Consider the following 22,851-nt stretch of genomic DNA (forward strand, 5'->3'; position numbering starts at 1 on the left):
TACACCAAAGGCTTTCAAAATCTTCCACGTTAAGTTCATGATGATAATACAATATTTATTGGTTTCCATGGAAACAGAAATTTACATTGTTTGCAATCGCTTTGTTTTGATTTGTTACGCAGGCGATTGACACGAGTAAAATAAAGTTTTTTTAAAATATATTTTAATTGTGTATTTGCTCAATTACAATGAATTACATTTGTTTTTTAGGAAATTCATAAAATGCTATACAGTACTGATAAAGATTGGTAAATTACTCTTCGCAGCATTTGCAGCGTCTTTTAACATTGTTTTTTTATCTTAGGCTAGCTTTTGCGAAGTAAAGCATTTGGTTCTAAATAGCCATGGTCCTGAAAATGTCCCTGTTGTCTACGACAGTAGGTCAGGACCCTGATGGGGAAACTGTTTATCCTGTTGTCATGGAAACCCTCTTCGGCTACGTCATCACTTCTATTTCCAGCTTTTCAGGTCGTATGATGTAAGAACACTATCAGCTCTTTGCCCTAAAATACTGAAGCACTATAATTTTATAGTGCAATTATAAAGTAGATTTTTTTTCTCTTGCATCTGTAACCCTCACTATTGTCGGGACCATGTAAGTTTTCAGTTGGTGGCAGCCAATCACAAGACAAGGCTAGTGCGACGTTGCCACATCACCCGTTGACAACACTAATTAAAATATACTAAGCAATATTTTCAAATCAGCTGGTATTATTAGATTTGGCAACACCGCACGGTTCTCATTGGTTCATTAAAAACCATATGGTAAATAGGCTAAGGATAACTGAAGGATGGGTGTAGGATGGAGTAAGACGCCTTGTGTAGCTTTGTTAATGACTAAGATCAGCTGTTTAGTTAGTCAGAAACTTTTATTAAAATGCCAATAAAAATCTGGGTACGGTTATAAGATCATCAATAAGCTACATCCATCTTTACTAAAAGTTAAACCGACGACCATCTTATTATTAGGAGGGTACCATAAATACTTAAAAGATATTTTGAAAATACTCACAAATATCTGAGTATGAAGTTAATATATCATATTCCTATGATTTGTGCCGGTTAAATCCAACAACTCTATTGAATCGATATCAAAATCAATTCGGATCAATAATTAAGTCATAAATAAAGGGAAACGAATACATATAGCCAAGTTGTGCAATTGTCTATTACGACTAAGGTTACGATATCGGTTACTATAACTTCTTCAAAAACCACATATCTGCGTGGAGAAACAACAAACCAGAAAACAACAAACCAGAAGCTCAAACGTCGCACAACACCTGTTACAAAATGGACACTCAATAGGAAAAGTAGAGGATAATCTATGTATTTTAAAGAATTGTAAGAAGGGATTGTGATGAATGCTTGGGAAGAATTCTATACTTATAAGGAAAAATGTAAAAATAGAAATAAGTTGATTAATGAACAAGTAAATTTCGATTCCAGTTGTACTTATAAAAATGTATTGGCTGTGTTTCCGGTAGCCAATAGCGTATAAGTAGGGACGCCATTCAAGATTCTTGTCATTCGCCTATTGGGTCTGATGATGATTGGAGTGTCCAATCGAAATCGATCACCACTTACCATCTTTTGTATATTTACCGTCTTGTGAGTAATAGTATAAGCGTAAATATGTGTTTTAAGTGTTATAAGACGTATCTTTATTTACTTTCCGTAAATTTAATAACACGTACAATGCTGATCAAGAAGTTATTTATAGCTTCTTGTAGTATACTATAACTGTATGCAGTATACTATAACTGACAAACTGTAAACCGTTCTTAACGTGCATTTTAATGTTTTGTTAGATTAAACACACTTTAAAAATATGTTTACTTATTCAACAAACTAATATTTAAAAAGAAGCACTGGTATTTTTACTTTTTATTTTATTATATTCAATGGTAGCATTGACTATTAAATTGTGTTACTCATTTCATTATATTTTTAGTTAAAAATAAAATTTAAAAACAGCTAAATTTGTGATAAAATTTAAACAGATATTTTAGAATAAAATTAATATGTTTCAGTATTAAAATAATATAGACTCAGTAAAAATAGTAGTTTTCCAAATTTAATATAAGCAAAACTATTATAAAATATTACTACTACAAGATATTAGTACAATTATTAGATATAGATAATCCGTTGCTCGAAATCGAGCAAAACTGCAACTTATAATAAAGACCAAAAACATAATCAGTGAGACTTCAATCAAATAGGTAGTCTATCTTAAGTAATTTCTATGACTAGACTAATTTCTATGACTTTCTATGATTATAGAATTATCATGTTGTACAAAACTATAAAAGCTATCTACAATATTGAAATATTAGATATTAGTACAATTTTCTTTAATTCGCGAAAGCAACTATTTTGTTGTGATTCAGGTTTATATTATTTTTAGTATAATTTTAATAAATTTTATAAACAATATGTTTCACTCAATATCCATGAGATTATAATAAAACATTGTATAAATCTGTAAGAAAAGCTGAGGGCATCGACGCCGTTACGCCGCGTCTCAAAAACAAAAACATTTCCACTCCAACGAAATATCACCAATGGAGAGAAAACTGTTTTCAAACTCCTTTCTTACATTTGGGAAGTTTTAGAGTGAATTGGTCAAACCTCAAAACAACGTGGAGATTTGTGTTTGAAAATAGTACGATTTATTCGATTTTTATATCTAAACGTTATGTTGTCTGATATGTTTACTTTATAATGTTTACGATAGACGTTTTCCTATTGTTTTAGATGGTCAAGTAAATAAAAGTTACTGTTCCAGTGTGGTAAGATTAATCGTAATATTGAGAGTTTTACTGTAGACTGTCGTTTGCTCGATTGGCTAAGTTAATTTTTATTATACATTTTAACGCAATAATAATAATTAGTTCACAGTAGTGTATACTTTTAGTAAAAATCTAAAGATCCCCTATTTTACTGATCTCTTTATATGCCAATTGATACAAACATATTGTTAGAAATACTAATCATACTACTCAATATTGATTTATTTCCATCAAAGTTGTGATACACGGTATTTTGGACACAAATTAGAAGCAACCCTGACTCATTTCCATTTCTATAAACATCTTCGCCATTTAATCATACTCCTGAATTTGTAGCTACAACTAATCATTACAAGCAATGCGGGGGTGTAGAGTCAAGTGCTGCTGCCAACGACAAAGTCTCGAACTAACTATATTGACAACCTGTCTGTTTTCCAATATACTTATAAAAAACTCTGGTCACCATGATCAATATATCAAACCATACATTTAAGTGAACATAATAAGCTATTAAATCTCATCCTTATTTAACCAGAAACATTTTCGTGAAAATAAGATATTTCGTATTTTTGAATGTGTATAGCATAACACACAATTTTAACATGTAATTTGCATTTGGTAAGACTATGTATTCACAGTGAAATGTACTATGTGTCGTACTTAAGGTCAAATAAGCGTTTTGCTATTTTTTAAAGAGGTCAGTGCCCTCTTTTGGTTTTGTATCTTGCTGCCTACATGTTTCTCAAAGGTCTGTGCGTACACTGTATCAATCTAAGCAGGATGTTAGTCAGTACAGTCCAAAAATGGGTTGTAATGATACATTTTAATTTGCGGCACCGGGAATCGAACCCACGACATCGTTGCCTTGGTGTCACAATTTGTCGTGCTACCAACTGAGCCACAGACTATCTATGTCTTACTCGCTAATAAAATTATTTAGTTGTATTTTTAATGTATCATTTAGCTATTTTATCATGGATGGATAATGTTTTAGAATTTGTATCACAAAGGTCAGGTTCTGTATGTTTTATATACTCCTGATTTTTTATACTAGAGTCCAAATATATACGTTGTTAGGGACAATGTAGTTTGACCTCTGTGTACTATTGTTTGTTTCAATTGTATACAATAAACTTTTAACCAGGGAATGGTATTTGGTATTATATTAAAAATGTTATATTTATCATCCCCATGCAATCTCGTACATCAAAGAACCCTTGTGAATGTTTTCAAGATTCATTACAAACATGTTTTCGTAGTAAGTTTGTACTTGATTATAGAAAATCTAAAACTACATAGGCAGTTTTGTGTGACTAAAATGAGTCTTCTTTCAATAAAAGTCTAAAACTGAAGAACTAAAACTGAAGTTCTGATTAAGAAGAGATTTGTCTTATCTCTTTGTTTTAAGAAAATTGGTTATTATGTGTCTATGAATATCCCATTCTTATAATCTGACCTCACTATTAAGGTGACTTACGTGATCACAAATTAATAACACGGGTATATGTAGATATAATAAAATATCTCCCATCACGCAGTCATTATAGTTCTGCCTCACATGCACTATGCAAAATATCAGTGAGACAACGTTAATTTACCATGTGCTCTATTTAACATACTACTTACCCTTAAACTTGACTTCTTGCAGATAGGTCATTACCGGTTCGTGGAGATATATAACCTTTCAAAATAATAATAAATAAATGGACACTACTTATTACGAAGACGTCATTTCGCTAGTGGTACCTTAGTGATTTCTAAATGTCTACTTTTCATCATACAATTGTAGGACAATGCCAGATCTGTGTCTAACGGAGTAGTGGAGGGTGGTGGGGGGGGGGGGGGTTAGTGAGTCCAGATAGAGTCTCACACTACAGGCTGGCCACCTGTGTAACGTGTTTCTCCTACTTACCCTCAACTACCTTTTCTTGTATGCTTTCTTGAAAACTCCATAAAAGTAAATTTAACACATCTCACTTAAATAAACTTCCGACGAGAAGAGGGTACCGTTTAATGAAACACAATATTTCTCATATTCGTTTATAAACGAAATTGGTACAACGATACAATCTGGGTTCAACACATTAGTTTATTTTTATACAAATCTATATTTGTTAATTATCAAAATATAATACGTAAATATTATATACAACAACTTCATATAAAAAGTAACATCGATATATTTATATATAAGCACAGGATATGTTCAGATAGGTAAAGTCTAGTGCAAAGCGCTAGCCCCGATCTAGGCAAAGGGATCTAGAAAAATAAATGCGATAGCGCGATGTGTAGAGAAAATAATCGTAAGTCTACGTTTTAGTTTTTGGTCTAAGTAAAATATATTTATCTGTAAGTTTTTGAATTATGCGATTTTAGGTTATTTTATCACCGTGCAATAAAAAGTATGAAAATAATGTCTACAGTTATTTTAAAAGTTCAAATATTAGTAACTAAACCCATTAGGATTCATCGAAATAATATTCGACCATGTCAAATTATATGAATATTTGAAAATTAAACAACAGGGAATGTTAGTCGATTTAGTCTACGAAAGGAGAGGTTCCGAAGGTTTTTGCAAAGCAAAATGCATGAGTTGAGCAAGAAATAGGCCATAGCTTTAGAAACTCAGCAATTGACTGTGAAATACCAGCCTTGCAAAGGGAACCTAGAAAAGCGAACGATAGGAAATCTACCAGTCTTAATGGGGACTTCTGACTGGAGAGGAGCCATTTTGCGTTCTAATATTTAATGTTTGCGATGACACAAGTAAATTTAAAGCCAGCCAAATCGTTTTTAAAGTGATTTTTGAATGAATTTGAATTTGTTTAACATTGTTTTAGTTTCGGTGAAATTTTCTACATGCTATAGATTCAAAGATTTTTTTAGTAGTGGTAATTTTGTTGAATTTGTAAAACTGTCATCTCTTTCAGTCAGAAGCCGGCTATAATTGTAATCGTAAACACTGCCAGAGAGGGCCACCCTTGTGAACAAATGCTAGCTCATAATTTTATACTTTTTACTGAACTTTTATTTGCACTGAATCACTTAAATAACTTCACAGAAACAAATAGTGTAACGTGAGCTAACATTTGTTTTTGCATAATATCCAACATGTACAAAACACTGAATTTTTGGGTGTCGTAGACTTTTTGTCCACATGCAACAAAAAGCTGAATAACTAAATAGCAAAACAAAACGTGATTTTTAATATATTTAGATTTGAATCTGGCAAGTATGCCACAAATATGCTCTATTACATATTTTCAACGTGGCCACGATACGTTAAGTTGTCACAGATAAAAATGGCTACTTATTTAGAACTGTTTAATTTGCATAAAGAGTACTATGTCACAATTTAGAACTATTGAAATAAAAATACTGAAGCACACATAATAACGATAATATCTTAACGTATTCTAAACTAAACAATATGCACGGGTAATTCCAAAGGGGTTTTTTTGTATCAGAGTGTATTCTCTCTCTCTCCTATATTCGAGGGCATCTATCAGTCAGTAAATACAGGGGTTGATTCACGAACTTGTACATTTATTTAATTAATCTTCGGGTTTTCGTGAATCAGAACCTGCAAAAGTCCAATTATTATTTAATGTACATCCTGTTGTGGAAAATATTCTCGTATAACATTAGAATATTGGTCGTAGTAATCTAAATGCTCAATTCAAGCTCAATTTGAAACTAATTTTCTAATATAGATCATTCGTTGGTAATTCATGATTTTAATATTCCAAAATGACAATATATTACGTAATGTATAAAAATTTATCTTTTCAGTATACTTAGTTTATTTTCGTAATTTTTGTAGTTTTGAACATTTTGTACATTAAGTAAAACTGGTCAGTGTAAAATAATTATCATTAATCATTATCTATTCTATACACAAATCATCACGAGCTTCAACACATAGGCTAGAGCTGTGTAAAAGGCAGTTTAAATAATTGAAAAAATGAAGAACAAAAATATATACACTGACTATAATATACATTAGATACCAACAAGAATTGACCGAAGTTAGAGCTGTTGTGCAACTGAGACGAAAAATGGCAAATCACAAATATATTTTTATTATTTTTATTTTATTATATTTTATGTGGAAGCGCACTGTTTCTTTATACAAAACTACTTATTTAGAAAATCATCCTAGTTCAGTATATCGATTACAACCATTTATTTCTATGTAAATTAACAGATTTGTATACAAAAAGAACTGATGTCAATTTTTTTTAACCAAGAATATGTTTTTTTTTTAATAAACAAAGCCAATATTGAAAATGTTATGTACAAAAACTATTATACTGGGTTAAATTATGTACATACAATTTAAAAATATATTTAACCAGATTCAGTTATCAAATTTATCAAGTTTGTTCAAAATTAATATTTCAACTTAACATTGCCTTGATAAAACAATATACAAATTAGTTTGATCTTGCCTCAAGAACTGGTTAACGAACTTCAAAGATTACTTAAAGGACAACACACATATTATTATTGTAAAACAGCAAACTTTGTCAGTAAAATATCACAAGACTGCTTTAATGTGGAACTTTGACAGTAGTGACTTTCAGGTAGTTTTGTAGTGCAAACAGAGCACAGATGTGTTGGCTAGTAACATACATGTGCGGTACAAATTATCACAACATAAATTCACTTCAGAAACTAATTACACAGCCAAATTTGAAAGTTCATTCACATAGTCAAACCTAAACCTCTACTTACAATTTTTTTTAATGCAACTAGGCCTAAAATTTCTAAAAATTTGAAAGTGCTCTAAATAAGTTTTAAATTAGTTTAATCGAAATTTTTGAATTTAGTAAATTGTTTTGGAGGGCGGGCATTAATTGCGCAAACTGATCTGAGTTGCTAACTTCACCAAATGGCGGCTCTCTTTGACTTTAGTAGGTTAGGTTAGGGTAGGTTAGGATGACACGCAACCAAGAACATTCCTTCGGCCGGCAACTCACCCCTACCTGGCTTGAGGTTGGCGCAACCAAGAAAGATTTTTTTGGACCCTTTGAGGGCTTGGCGCAATTAAAGAACTTTTTGCGCAATCAATGCACGACCATCTTGGAAATCTGTTAGGTTAGGTTTGACTGAAGATTTTCCACTAACTGCTCGAGTCGCAGTCTAATATTGCCTTACAGGGGAATTATGTTTGTATTGTCTCTTAGTGAGGTGTAGTTGTGATCAGTGTACGTCAGTGATTCGTTGGGCGGGTCAGTTAAAGCCGTTGTCAATGTTTAGGCCTCTGGTTTTCTTCCGCCAGAGAATTAGGCCATCTTCTTCAGGCCTCCTAGTTGAGCCACTAGGGACTCCTCGCTTGGGATGTAGGACCTCTTCTTCAGTCGGCTCTCGGGCTCGGCCTGGACCCAAAAGATAAATTTACAATTACGTTATAGCATGCTTTATTGGTAGTATTTATACATTCATTCGTCTCTATGATTGGAGTGATGTTTATGACAAATAGGTTTCATTCGTCAATGTAAAAGTGCATTAAGAATGCCCATCAAAAAACTTCTGACTTATAGCTCCAATCACAAAATGTAGGTAGTTTCAGAGGAAGAAACCTAGCCCCTCCACGTGAACATACCTTAAAAAAATAGCTTAACAGCTGAGGTTTGCCAAAACATAAATCAGCTGCGTTAAATAACACATCATATTTTGAGCAAAAAAAGTGAGGGAACTTCCCCTCATGCCACCTAAATTTTGTGAATGGAATAGAGAAAGGCAGACTTTTTGACTTTTTGATTGTTCAAAACTGGTCTCAGTTGACCATAATTATTTGGCTATTATTGTTTCCGGCTAAACAGCTGATCTTGGTGTAACACTGGTCCTCGTGTGTGTGACCTATTTTACTGTGGCCAACAAAATATTTCAATATCAAATCCTATTTTAATAATATCGTAAATTACATATTCAGGATATAATAACAGAGAAAAGGCATTCACGTCAGTTGACAGATGTTTCTGCTAAGACCAGTATTTATATCACAATGTCGAGGAAATCCTATCAACCTTAGGGGTGGGTCCACACAGTACCAATCCAAATATTCCACAGGGGTTTGGTTACTTCGCTCTTACGTCATAACCCCGATGCTTGAATGAGATGTTTGCTGGCAACAACCCAGGTTTGACGTCAGCGGGCATGAATGGCTCGGGGATCAATACAAGCTGCCCTTCCCTTCCCCAACCATCCCTTCCGCCTACTTTCGTGGAAAAACACGCTATTTGTCTCTACCCACACTTCTGTCGAGTGCTAATTCCCGCTAAGCCGTCGCTCATGGCCCGCGTCAAATTGATTAGACGGTTCCATGTAATGGGATCTTCATTCGAGGAAAATTCCGTTTTCCCTCCCCATCACTGTCATTAACCTTCAGATCTAAAGGGATGTTTTAGGAACTCTGAAAATATTGAATAGTTTTTTGTTGGGTAAAATAACTTGTGACTGATATTTATAACAGTGTGACTTAGTTTTGTGTTTATGTACGTCATATGAATGACCCCTTTTCGTTGATCCACATAAAATGATCTTGCTTCTCTGTGGTTAGTCATAACAAATGAGGCTTGTGTTAAGCGTGTTAGAAAATGTCGTATTTAACCTTTTGAATAAAAAACCCATTTTTTTTGTTTTAGTGATGAATTCTATTTTTAACTCATAAAACAAAGTAAAAAACACCTCACCATGTTGTTTTAGCACTCTTCCTTACTAGGTTCTAAATTAGAAAATGACATGTGCTAAATATAAAATGTCTGCATTTTCTAATCAATTTTCCACTCTTTTGCGCAAGTTGTATCACCCTGGTCACTATAAATCATATAATTCATTCCCAATGGAAAAGAATTCACGATTTTCTCAAGCTGTATTGACAGTAACTTAGTTTTCAAAGCAAAATTATTATTACAACTTCGGCATTCCTACCTCATCCAGTTTGTCCTCCATGTGCAGCAACCTCTTGATGGTGTCGTAGACCGAAGGCTCGTGTCGTCGTGGCTCACTCCTAACGTTCACAAACTTCTGAAAGTCCGGAGCTCGGGCTGGGTTGGCTGGTCGAGGCAGGACGACCTCCTTCTGACCTCGCATTGGCGCTGGGGTCGCCTCTGGAGGAGCTGCGGTGGTCGACGTCTTGGACTTGCGACTGGAGAACTTAATGTCGTTGTTGTTCCTCTTGTATTGACTGGATCTGAGAAAAGGAACAGATTGGTATTGGAAGTGTAGCCTATGTGTTTTTGCTCAATGTAGTCAAGTGAATTGGTAAGGGGGTTTTGTTTCAACACCAACATGTTCTTCAACCGTTCCTCATTTCAAGATTTCAATATCAAACAGCTTTGGTAACCATCACAATAATAGTTTAGGGATATTTTTAAGGACATCAAGAACCTTATTCGTCTGCTCTTGTTGCAAGACCGTATTACAGTGAATAATGATTTATCTTTATTTAGGTACATAACAAACGTCTAAATATTCCTGAGCCCAACAAGTTTACGGCCAAAAATTGCAATGAGACAATCCAAAACACATTCGGTCCAAAAACATTTGATCTGCTTCTATTACTGAAGGTCAGTATTGCCCAAGAGCAGTCTCATCAGTAAAGCCTTGCACCATTCCTCACGTTCCTTCTTTTAAAACACTCCACGGTTTTGTAACCGAAGGAATCTTTTTACACGACTCTTTGAAAACATACATAGCTGATATCAATGAGCTAAAAACTTAAATTATTAGCAAACAACGTAAATCAAAGCTTACCTGAATTCACTCCAGTCGTTGGCCTTGGACTGAGCGGCAAAGATGTTCTCCTCCTTCCTGTTCTTTCTCTTCTTGTCAGATCTCTCCATTCGTTCAGTCCCAGCCATAATCTTTTCTCTCTCTGGTCCTCGGACAAGACTCTTCAGTTCTCTCACATCCTCATCTTCCTTAGAGATGGTCTTTGTCTTGCTCGTCTTCACCGGCTCTCCGTACACCCAGCGGTCACTTTCTTCTTCTTCTCTTACCGGGAACCTATGGAGTTAATTATTATTGTTTCGTGTCGCTCGAAATGTCCTGCACTAAAATCCTACTACTCGTTTATAATCTCCTTTTTAGTTTGACCTCCTAGTATAGACTAAGAATTTAAATTCTTTACTAGACTATCAGTTGTTCATATTCACTTAAAATATATACAATTTCTAGTGCTCGCTGCGAAATCTGAAGAACTAAGGGGCCATTTGTAATTGGGCTGCATCAAAAAGGTTTAAGGTAGATAGAATCAAGACCTACGTTTTGACCCTTACAAAAACACTAAAAACATGCTGTAGGCGTAGAAAAACGTAAATGTACCTACAGACAATGTACCTACCTTCGGTTAGCATCGTTGTACATCTGTGCAAGGATCAGGTTCTGCAGGAATCTAGCGTTGACGTCAGCATTGCTATCCTGTAGTCTCGAGTCCTGGTACCACATCTCCTGGCCATAAGGAGCAGCTTCTCCTCTTTCGCTTCCTTCCTCCATATCAACTTCCTCTGGAACGTCTTCTACTGGATCTGTAACCTGCAACATGAATATGTTCGTGTCAGTATTGGTGGAGGATTAGACATCGTTTAAGTCATCATTTGCTCAGATATATTTATTTTGGCATAAAATTGAACATCTTATGGCCCTTCACTATAATACATCAAGATTATTTCAACATACAGTATGAATTTAAGTGTTTCCACTTTTATAGGAAAAAGTTGAAGGAAGATTAAAGAATATTATGTGAACTGACTGGTGATACCCAGTGGAACACAAAAGATCTCCTCGTACTCTCTCACCCGACTCGCAATGCAAGCTAATTGGTAGCAAAACTCGAAAATGACTCATCTACTTATATAAAAGCCACCAATCTACTGTAGTAGAAAGAAATTTTAATTTTAATTGTAAATATTTGTACGTGTCTAAACATGACCTTAACTTTTACACATAAACTCAACATATAAGTGTAGACCGTTCATTTTGGCATGAATATGGAAAGTTTACTTTAATCTTGCAAGTGAATTTTGACTTTATAGCTAAACTTGTAACAGTTTTGCTGTATTGGAAACTGTAACAGACATTTAACACACAGACAGATTTTTGGTTTAGATTTGTGACAGATCTTTGGCCTACTAGATTGAACCGGGATAGTGAGAGGAGTCCCGACGATTAATTTTATTTACAGCGTTAAAATTGAGAGGACCTACCAGCTTATTGTTACATTTCAACATCTACAACAGTCATTCCAACAAAATCCAACCTACATCATCGTATCCGTAGTAGTAGGGCCTCTGCTGGTCCAGATAGTAGTTAGGCATGACGGACTGGTAGATCGGGTAGTAGCTGGGAGGCTCTTGGGGATAGTAGTAGTCAGAGTCTGGGTAGTAGATCGGCCTTGTGGATCGTGGAGGGTAGTAGTAGTTGAGAGGTAGAGGAGTCCAGAGCGAGCGAGAGTAGTGGCTCTTGGAGTACTGGGGGTAGGCGGCCACAGCGACGGACAGTCGTACCATCATCAGCACAACCGCCAGCAGCGGGACTGCCGAGAACACTGGTGTCATCTGAAACAAAACCATCACTTTTGGTTCTGTTTCAGGGGTTAGGGAAGGGAGGGGTTTGTGGGGAGAAATTTGTACCACGTACACCTTTCAGTAATGATGCCTTCATGCCCACTAATGCCTTACATTTTAAATTTGAAACTAATCAAAACTGGAGCGGTCTGTGTAAACCATGTCTTCTGGATGGAGTTTTTGCCCTTACTGTGTGGTGGTATCTAAAAAAATTAGGATGAGAATAAAATATTCCACAACACTCCAAACAAACAGCTTAGTCAGAGCCTGTGGACGCAATTTACAATGTGGATGAAATATCTGGCCAAAAGATGGGTTGTTTTTCCACGGTACTCGATGACACAAGTTAGCCTTAAAAATTTCGTTCAGAAATTCCTTTAACTCAGGTGACCAGCTGTTTTACTGAAGGGTGCATTTGGTACAAATGTTGGGTATATAAGGTTGGAATTTGTTTCATTTAATATTTTAAAAATTTAACAATTGACTCTAAGTTGAACAGTACAAAAAAAAGAAACAAATAAGGTAGGTACAATAAGGATACATGGTGGTTTTAATATAAATAGGAATATTAAAAAATATATTCACGTGAAAATATTAACGACAAAAGAGATAAATAAAAATAAAAATACTATAGCTTGTTTTATTTAGGATTTTTCGATCAAAATCTATACATAATACGAGTTACTTTTGTAAATACAATTATTTTATTTCAATAAACTAATAGAATATGTAGCACTATTTTAACACTTTCAAACATTACAAATTTTAATTTTTTTTTTATTAATTCGTTTCGATGTAATATTTCATGAAATAAAATAAGTACGCATTATTTTCATTGGTACTACTATTGGAGTGATGGTTTTGTTTCTATGGTTTATTTATTTATTTAATAACTGTTTAAACATTTTAACAGAGTAACAATGTGTTGGCGACAAGTCTAGTTGCAGAGGTGACCGCTAGAATGCAGTGTCGTCGTGTCGTCCATTTTCTCTGGTGAGTTCCTTGTTTGTTATCTTTACAAATAATTGAACCTCTTGTTTTTCACATCAAAGCTTCTGTTTTCTATCTTTACCTTACTTCTTGTTACAAGATGTATTACTTATCATGGTTACAAATTGTTACTATTTAAGGAAATGTAACAGTTGTAACGTCATCCAATGAAGCATATTTAACTGTCTGCATCGATACGTGATACTTAATAAAGTTTTTTTATAATAAGCAAATTTTGTTTTTACTAAAATAGAGCTAAATATTACAATTTCATTGATTTCTAAGTATACAGCCATATTGCTTGTTGTTCCAATAGAGCTCCCAAGCCTGTTTGTTTTTAATTTAAATTCAAGACATTTAAGACAAAATACTTTATGACTGACTCTGAATGATCATATCCATTTGTATTTGACATTTCTAAAGGTTTTAAATTGATCAAAATGAAGGGTTATTCAATTTTTCAATAATAAGGTGAGATTTTTATCTCGAATATCACTGTTATCTTAGGCTATATATTTTAGTTCAGTGAAACTTGCACAGTAATTTTATTTAACATAATTTCAAGTGCTGAGAGTGGTTTTGAGTTTTGCAAACTAAATATATAAATAAAAGGACAACAATCTAAATATAAGCATTTAAAAACCATTTAGCTTTATAATTTTTTTTTTATAAACTGGTGATCAGTATAGTTTAAATGGTTACAGTTTTATATATTTAACTTTGCATTATAGCTTACGCACGAGACGGTTCGAGGAATAATTTTAACAGCTGTTTAGGCCTGCATACAACGGGAGTATATTTTATCTATGATACAACTTACCAACAGTCCAAGAACTCTCGTATATTTCCAAAAATTATACCCAACATGTTCTTAAACTGTCATATACTTATTTACGCACAGTTATATGCTGTATACATTTTCTTTTACGTACCAACTCTCAATATAGTACTAACTCCAGGAGTAACTTAATCTAAAGGTATAAAAAACAAACACTAACTGCATGATTGAATCGTAATATATTTCAGCATTAATAATAACTATTTACTTACAACAGTTATAATTGAAGAAATTGTCCAAATATTGTCTATGTTGCACTCGTGTAAAATACGTTATTGTCAATTACTAGCAAATGTGCGAGAAAATGTGGATGACTTGATGACCATAGCGAATACTTGCTTCCGGTCTCTTAGGCCGCGATAACGGAAGCAAGAATGTATTTAAAAGCATATATTTCGTTAGTTAAATCATCGTAAATTATAAAACTACCAAAGTCATACCTGTGATATGTATTCAAACTATATTTGGACTATTAATGTATATATTTTACTACTGTAAATCTATCTCGCTGGAAATCATCAAGTCATGTACATAACAATGACGACCAACGCCGTCCTAAATATTATTATAAAAATAATTTGTTTAGTTATTAGCAAAAGTCTGTTAGTACAACAATAGAGAATAGAAATTGTTTAAGTAAGATTAATTGAGAAATTGGAAGTGATAAAATACCCTGAAGAATTTACAATGTAATAAAACTAGCTTAGCGAATGGAAGAGAGGGATTTGTGATTGTACATTCATTATGCGAATATATCTAGTTTTAATGCTAAGTCGTCACCGAGAGATGAAAGATAAGTATTAGGCCTCTACTTATCTTTCTCGTAAAAAACGTGTTAAATAATGTAGATGATGTTAAAAGTTAACTACTGCTCTTGGAAAAATGAAATTTGTGATTTTCTGACTTGAAAAGGATTTCAGGACCTATTGTCAAACGCATCATTTGTAGAGTTACTTCCAAGAAAGACTTATTAATGCTGAAAATTAAATGAAAAACATTGAAAGCGTTCAAGTAACTAACTACATTTGCGACACATCGGAGAACAACAACGTTCGAGCAATCATTGAAATACAGCCGGAATTGTCTGTAACGCTGAAAGGATCCCAGGAAATCAACGTTTTACTCAAACACCGAAACACTTACTCGAAAGAAGCCTAGCGGTCAGTCGTGATATAGCGAAACACACGAAAATATATACGTATAACGGTGACTATTAAAAATAAGCTGTCATTTAATATATCAGTCTGGTTCTCGAGCAACCCGGTTATTAGGCCTAAACCGGAGTCGTCGAAAAGGAAATCATTTAGTTAAAACTAGATATTTACAAATATTAACTTATCACTAATATATTTCCGAGTAAAATCGATACGGGAGAACAGAAGGGGCCCCGCGAGGCGGATATGGTGGTTGGATATGAGATATGAGCTACGAACAGTTTAGAATGAACCGTTTCACATGTGCGTGATGCGAACGACTTAAACACACCTAAAACTATTTCTTTTCCTCTCGACAAGACTTGAGCGATATCGGCTCGAGGCCCGGGAATCTAACTAACACTTACGTCAACGACAAAATTGACTCAACAGTTCGGATTAAGCACACCGAGAAGTCTAGTAAAATCTAACATCGGTTCGCCTATTTATTGTCGGCTTATTGTCGGAAAGCGTTAGGAAGGGGTCGGGACGCGGTCACCCTAGGCCGGGGAGACGCGCGTCCGCGACAGTACATAGAAATATTAAAAAATATATCTCTTATGAACGAAGGGCCTACGGGAATGTCTTATTGTCAACACATACTGTATTGCGTACGGATCTATAAGTAAGGGGTGATAAGTAGACGATTGAAGAAGTCAAGCGATCGGAGCCAAAGCAGAGGAGTCTAAACGGCGTATCGGCCGTACGGAGGCTGAGCGACGTTGTAGGGGCCGGGTCCTGGTCGGGCCTGGGAACATACACAAGGAGATATAGCCTGGAAACGAACACTCATCAAAGCACAGGGAACTGAAACGAGCCTTACAATCATTGCGTGACTCGAACAAATAAACTTTGTGTTCAAATCGTGATTCTTCAATTTCAGCAATCAATTAGTGAAAAATGATGTAAAAGGTTCAATTCCCTGTACTTTGATTACTTCTTATACACTAAGTTAGCTTTATTAATATTTTAATTAATTTTTGAAACTACATACCCTATCACTCCCTAAGCCTACTATATAAATGTATAAAATGTTAAAGTCTGCATAAAAGATTTAACTTTTTAAATATCAGTACTAAGCTAATTTATATAAAAAATATTATTTATTTTTCATATATTTATATGAATATATTGGTGTTTCAATTAGTAGGCATCCTACATACATTATATATCGCCAACCTTCTGTACCAAAAAGGTGTGACAATATATAACAATATTTCATATCCTGCCGATGCGTTATACCAAGCCACATTTGACAGAATATGACCCTATATAGCTAAGGTAGAATGACTAACTACTTCAAGTCGTGCTGAAACCTGGAAAGTTAAACACCCTATAGATATTTGACCATAAATACTTTCATTTACCCTGCTAAAATCTATAACCCCCATGTTTTTTATTTTACCAAAACACTTAACCCGGTGGTTTATAAACATTTAAATTCAGTATGATATGTTTCGTCGTTTAATTTTTCGGCGTGCCTATTTATTTACAAAAGGTTAAAAAGTTGTCCGAACATTATCGTCGTGATCGCGACAATGGTGACTGATCCCTAAATATATATTAGTGAAGCACAGTAGCACCTGAAAAGATTAGTATAATAACCAACCATGACTATACTGCCGTATTAATACTAATACTAATGGGGAAATGAGTATCATGTCCAACTGCCTAGAGCAACCCGCACGAAAATGGACCACTAGAAATTAGAACAGTTGTTTACGTAATACATTTTAAAACGTAAACAAATAATTTCAAAGGACCATTTGCATGCGGTCTACTTTAGCCGACGCTTATAAATAAGAAGCCAAGTGAAAACCTGAAAATTCATTAAGCTTACATCTAAAAAGTGCCCAAGACACTTTTCGTCTGAATGATATCCTCTCCCAAATAGGATAGCAGTCAGGCGTTTCAAATCAAAGCCAATACAAAAGTTGACTTTTTTGAACAGCTAAATGAGTTTGGAAACATTTCAAAGTAATTAATTACTCCAACTTTCTTTACTTCAGAGGGATTAGAGAGGTGATTAAAAGTCAATCAAAATAGAGAGAAGGTAAATAAATTGAGATTTGAGAGAGGTCGACACCGGGCGGTGACCTGTATTCGGGGGTGGCGGATCTACACGTGGCTCACCCCCACAACAATCCGATCAGCAAATGTTTGCAAAATATTGTTTTCCACTTCAGCAAAGAGACATTTAAGGTTTCACACGATAATTTTGTTGAAACCTTTTTTTGAGGTTTAAATATTTTGTTATGTATTTACTGTTTAAAATTACTGTCCGTATGGAATTGATTGCCTTTAGATTATTGTAATATCAACAATAAATCTCGTATCAAAAGTTGAGGTTTGTGGGAGACGAAATGTATAGATTTGACGTGATAGCGAAGTGGGTGATGCCCAATGAGGCTGTTCAAGGACTTTGCCCTCTTCAGCCTTGAAGGTAGTGATTATTAGTAGGGCAAGACGGAAAGAACTGATTACCAATAGGACTTGATGGAAAGAACAGATTATCAGCAAACTTTACTGAAGTTTATCAGTAAGGCAAGATGCCCATATGGAAAGAACTGTTTGTTTTAAGTCCATACGGAAAGAACTGATTGTTTTAGGGCCAGGATTGTGGAGTGCTTAGATGGGCTGACTGCTTAGTTGAGCCCTGAAGGCCCGTAAGCCCCCTCACCACGGCAAGGTGCAGGTCCGAGGGGGAAAGGGAAAAGGGAGATCACATGGCGAGAGAAAGAAGCACTCCACTAAATTGATGTAACCGATAATCTCAATAGGGCGGAAGGGACGAGAACTTTTCAAGGGATAAAATTTGATTCTATGTCAAAACTTAAGAGATAATGAGTGATTTTCATAGAGAAATTGTGGGTCGTTTATAGATTATACATCATCAGGGATTGAGATCATTATTTACTTGAAAGGATTATATAGAATGAAAATTCTATGGAATTCCTCGAAGCACTTTTTAATGCACTATCACTTTTTCAAGACTTCATTTTATGAGTAGCATATTCAAAATACTTTACAGAAGACATGGTTTTTTTTAATGTAAAAAAGTAGGTAATACGCGTTTTTGGGCTTAGCAAAAACTGTTTTTATGGAAAGCAAATATTTTTACCAAACAACTGATGATTTGAGTGACGTTTAATGGGTCAGTATGGTTAACGAGTTTGCTTAAAAGTACAGTAGTCGAATGCAACAACCTTAAATAATCTAAGTCCTAGTATTTACGATAACCCAATTGCATATTCTGACGTCAAGGCTATTTTAGTATTGAAATGGCAATTCTATTTCCTTTATACTGTGTAAGATATATTACTGTTACAGTGTAATTTCATAGTCTATTGCAATCCAAACAAGCAATATTAAAAACCGTTGACATAATTTGTTTATTTAATTTTTTCAATAGAAACAAAACGAATAAACGAATTACAGTATTCGCTTGACGATAAGAACAGAGGTGATTTTCGCTGTTGCCTCTGACAATAATAATTTTACACTGGATCCTTCCAAGATGGCGGCGGTATGTCTTGACCTCGGCCTCAGATATTACTCCTTGGATTACAGGTCGTTGTTTCTTCAACTATTGTTGCTCTGTGTATGGCGCTCCCGACCTTTATCAGCATTCCTGACATTTTTCCCGCCATATAAAATAAGTTTCACCTTGATACGAATTCAGAAGTAAAGTGGTATATATGTAACGTAAACAGGCATAGTCAAATATCATTTAGAATGTCCGTGTTTGTGTAATTGGAAGTGATAATTAGATATTGACATCGTTGTTAGCGTTCATTTTGCTTTTGAGTTTCGGAAAATGGAAATAGCGTTTGAAACGCACTGTTGAACAGTTGATCTACATGTTTAAGTGGAAAGAGTTCTTACTTATTAGCTAGAAGTAATACTGGGTAGCGAAACGGACACAGTATTCTCATGAGGTTGCCGGTTCTAGTCTGATAAAAGTCAGAAGAATTTTGATGGTTCTAAAATGTCCTTGATCTTTGTGCATTTAATAAATATGGTCCTAACTAAAGAACCAGACTATCTTAGTCATAATCAAATCTGCAGTCACATTCGTTTGACATTCATCCTTCTTTTGTCTTTAAGTGGGGAGCGAGGTGGTCTACTGATAGAGCGAGACTTTGGTCCATGGGATCACGGGTTCAAATCCTGCCAAATCACCAATGGATTTTATCTAAGTGGTAAGCCGCAACCCCTGGATCAAGTTTGAAGTAATGTGAAAAATGATCCCAGGTTAGTGCCTAGCGTCTTAGGACAAAAAATGTAATGACAAATAGTTTTAAAATACACTTTTGTCACACAGTGTACGAATATAATAAATAGTGATTTTATATTATATACGTTCCTCACATATGTTCAACATCTTTAAAAATCGCCAAAATCACAATTTTGTAAAATTAAACTACCTGATCTTTATGTAACCACTTTATCGAATCTAAGAGATTCGCCTGTCGCATTTCAGACAGTATACGTTAATAATTAAATCGCCATTGTGGAAATAGGACACCGATAGGAAATAGAGAGGACGAAGAGAGAGGAAGAAAAAGAGCAATAAAGACAGAGGCAGCGCAACAGGCTGGCGCAGTGCGGGGGTTGGCGGTGCGTTCGATTGCGTACCCCCTCACCCTCCCCCTGGCACAGCTCAGCTACATGCTAAAGTACAGGCTACATGGTACAGGTACATTAGTCTCCATGGCAACCGACACGACGTGTTGGAGATGTCAAGAGATTATCCAACATATCACATATTGGGACTTTTAATAACGGACAGCTCGACGGACGGCTTAATAAGTTTCTTAAGGGGGGGGGGGGTTGATATTTGATATTTTTCTAATCAATAAAAAAATAGACAATTGGGATTCCTATAAAGTATTTTCAACAGTACGTTATTCTAGCCATACAAAGTTCGCAGATCATTCGGTGTTTCAAATCGTGTTATTATTTGTTATGATTATTGAATGCTAAATAATTACACATTTTTACATTAACTATAGGTTTTATATTTTATGAAAACAGTTTTGTAACAGAAAATTACTCGGTTTCTTAAGTTTAGCTAAGAGTTATATTTTATTTTACATCTCAACATTTTGAGATAGTAAAATATATTTTTGTATTCATAGATTACTTAAACTATGCTCATGCTTGAAGATTCGACCACCTTCCTTTAGAGTGAAGGGTTAAGAAAACACGTCACGAGCCCAGCTAGTTATTTAAGCATTTGTTGTTATCAACGAATCTGCTCAGAACCAAAACACATTATCATCAAATATTCCATACAAATCCCTCACGAGAACTCAAGAATGGAAAATACTGTTGAAAAGTATTAAAAAACTGAATAATTTGCATTTGTTTAGAAACAATCCCATTAAGAAAGGGTGATTATACTTTCCTCTAAAATCTAGATAAAGTATTAACATTTAAATTTATCTCATTTAAATTTTTTTTTACCGGTAGTTTGATAAAGAGCTAAAATAAGAAATGCATACATTAAGAAACAGTTTGGGCAGTTCTATATTAAATTAAAAACGACAACAGTAGTCTTGACGTTAGGTTCCCTATAGTTTGAATGTGGTAAATTAAGATTTCTCGTAATGCTATTAAAGATAGTTTGCTGTACCTTAAATTACAAAATTAAACTAAAACAACTTACCTTCCCATGGTCCACTCTTCAAATGTAATCCAATACGGCGTTTTATGCTTTATGTTTATGAACTATAAACTACTCAATAATTGAAGTGTATCCTTAATTTGTTTGACAAATTGTTTACATTTGTAAACAAATTAGTTTCCTTAACGCTCCGAATTACAACTGACTATTTGCAAAACCCGAACAAGCAGAGTATTATTTATTCGCCCAAAAAGTTTTAAACATATAATTACGTCTAAATGTATAGTTTTATTTAAATAATTTCTAAAAAGGCCACATATAAAACAAATATTGACCATATTGTTCCACAGTACAAGCTAGTACTCACCTCGACTCAGCGGAGTTCAGCAGCAGCACAGCAACAGGACGAGCGTGGCTTCAGCAGCCCTTATAAAGACTCTGGTCCCACCCATCGCCCACGTAAGTTGAATGAAACCGCCAGCCGCTCTCTGATTGGTGCACGCGCCGCGATCCGCTCTCCTATTGGCTGACAGAACCGTGACGTAGACCAGGTACTCTAACGCGCATCGAGATATGTTTTGTTTAGTGGCTTGGCGAATAATCTCTTTCATGAAAAAAATCATGTCACAGACCGAGACATTATCGAATGTTAAATATCAAAATTTGGTGGTTGACGACCTTTGGTTCCGGACCGTTGTATATATAAATAGGATCGTCCAATTTGGACACTAAAGCGTAGATTTTTCACTGTTTTAACAGGAAATAATTATTGTGTCGAATAAAAAATATGTGAACTCATATAGAAACTAGCAGAGCACCCGTCTTTCGTACGGGGTTGACATATAAGTATAAAACGCTTATTGCAGTTATACTCAAGCTTTGCGTTTGCAATGGGGAGCACACAGAAAACATTTTGATCTTTAAATTTACGGTATGATATAGTATAACACATCTGCCATAGCCATAATGTTCTACCACTTCACCTAAACAATAGAAACAATCAAATTATCAAATAGTCACACAATATCACAAATTATTCATTAAGTCAAAAACATAAACATAACTGTAAACAATCCTTCTTTGACAGTTCTCATTGTATATCACAGCTTTTTGTTGCTGCTTAGTTCAAATTAGCTGTTGGTATATATGCAAAAACAAAATAATAATAGTGCTGCCCCTTGTTGGGGAACCCCATAACTTTTTTAATGCTATTGCATGTTATAGAACCAACTTGTTAAGCTTAAACAGCTGACTGATGATAGCTTAAGTTTCCGATTAACATATAGACATACTCTTATATCAAAGATCCTTTTGGGCTCCGCCTCAGTGGCTCTGGAGATTCTAATGTTAACCTTATCAGAATATTTAATAGGAATAAAAAAATTCCAGCTGTTTTAACTACACAAGTTGGTTCTATGATATACGCCAACCCCGTACGAAGGACAGTTACTCTGCTAGTGTTTTATATTAAGCATATGTCGGCTCGATTAAGTAAATAAATCATTAACTTTTCACTATTTTCAGCAAATAATTACTGTGTAAAAACTGTTTGATGTATATGTGAACATATTGCCAGTAAAAAAGAAACACAACTTTGGACTAACCAATGCATATAAATGTGCTATTTTGGTATTAAATGAGTTTTTAAGTAATTATACACAGTCTAAAAATGAAGGCATTGAATCGGAAATTAAACAAAAAGTAATTAAACCAAAAATAGTTGTTGAACATGTTTCATGCGGTACTAAATTGAAAACTTTAATATTTTCCATATTATGTTTTTATATTAATAACCACGAATGTTACTTCTTTGTTATCGCCAAACTAATGTTTT

At 34.6% G+C, this 22,851-nt stretch overlaps 2 protein-coding genes across 2 annotated transcripts in view; both read right to left on the reverse strand.

Annotated features, from left to right (window-relative positions):
• Positions 1-22,851, reverse strand: part of LOC128985428 (uncharacterized) — a 433,133-nt gene that overhangs the window by 151,509 nt on the left and 258,773 nt on the right. The gene's annotated exons all lie outside the window — the stretch shown is intronic.
• Positions 4,831-21,413, reverse strand: LOC128985423 (uncharacterized). Its single transcript, XM_054404901.1, has 6 exons — positions 21,385-21,413; positions 12,065-12,358; positions 11,146-11,336; positions 10,557-10,808; positions 9,732-9,993; positions 4,831-8,176 (listed from the first exon to the last, which is right to left on the reverse strand). Exons 2-6 carry the CDS (start codon positions 12,356-12,358, stop codon positions 8,084-8,086), a joined length of 1,092 nt encoding a protein of 363 aa, XP_054260876.1. The 5' UTR covers positions 21,385-21,413; the 3' UTR covers positions 4,831-8,083.

Source organism: Macrosteles quadrilineatus, unplaced genomic scaffold, assembly GCF_028750875.1.
Source record: "Macrosteles quadrilineatus isolate MER2022 unplaced genomic scaffold, UCM_ALF_1.0 Scaffold_2__2_contigs__length_208266976, whole genome shotgun sequence".
NCBI classification, from domain to species: Eukaryota; Metazoa; Arthropoda; class Insecta; order Hemiptera; family Cicadellidae; genus Macrosteles; species Macrosteles quadrilineatus.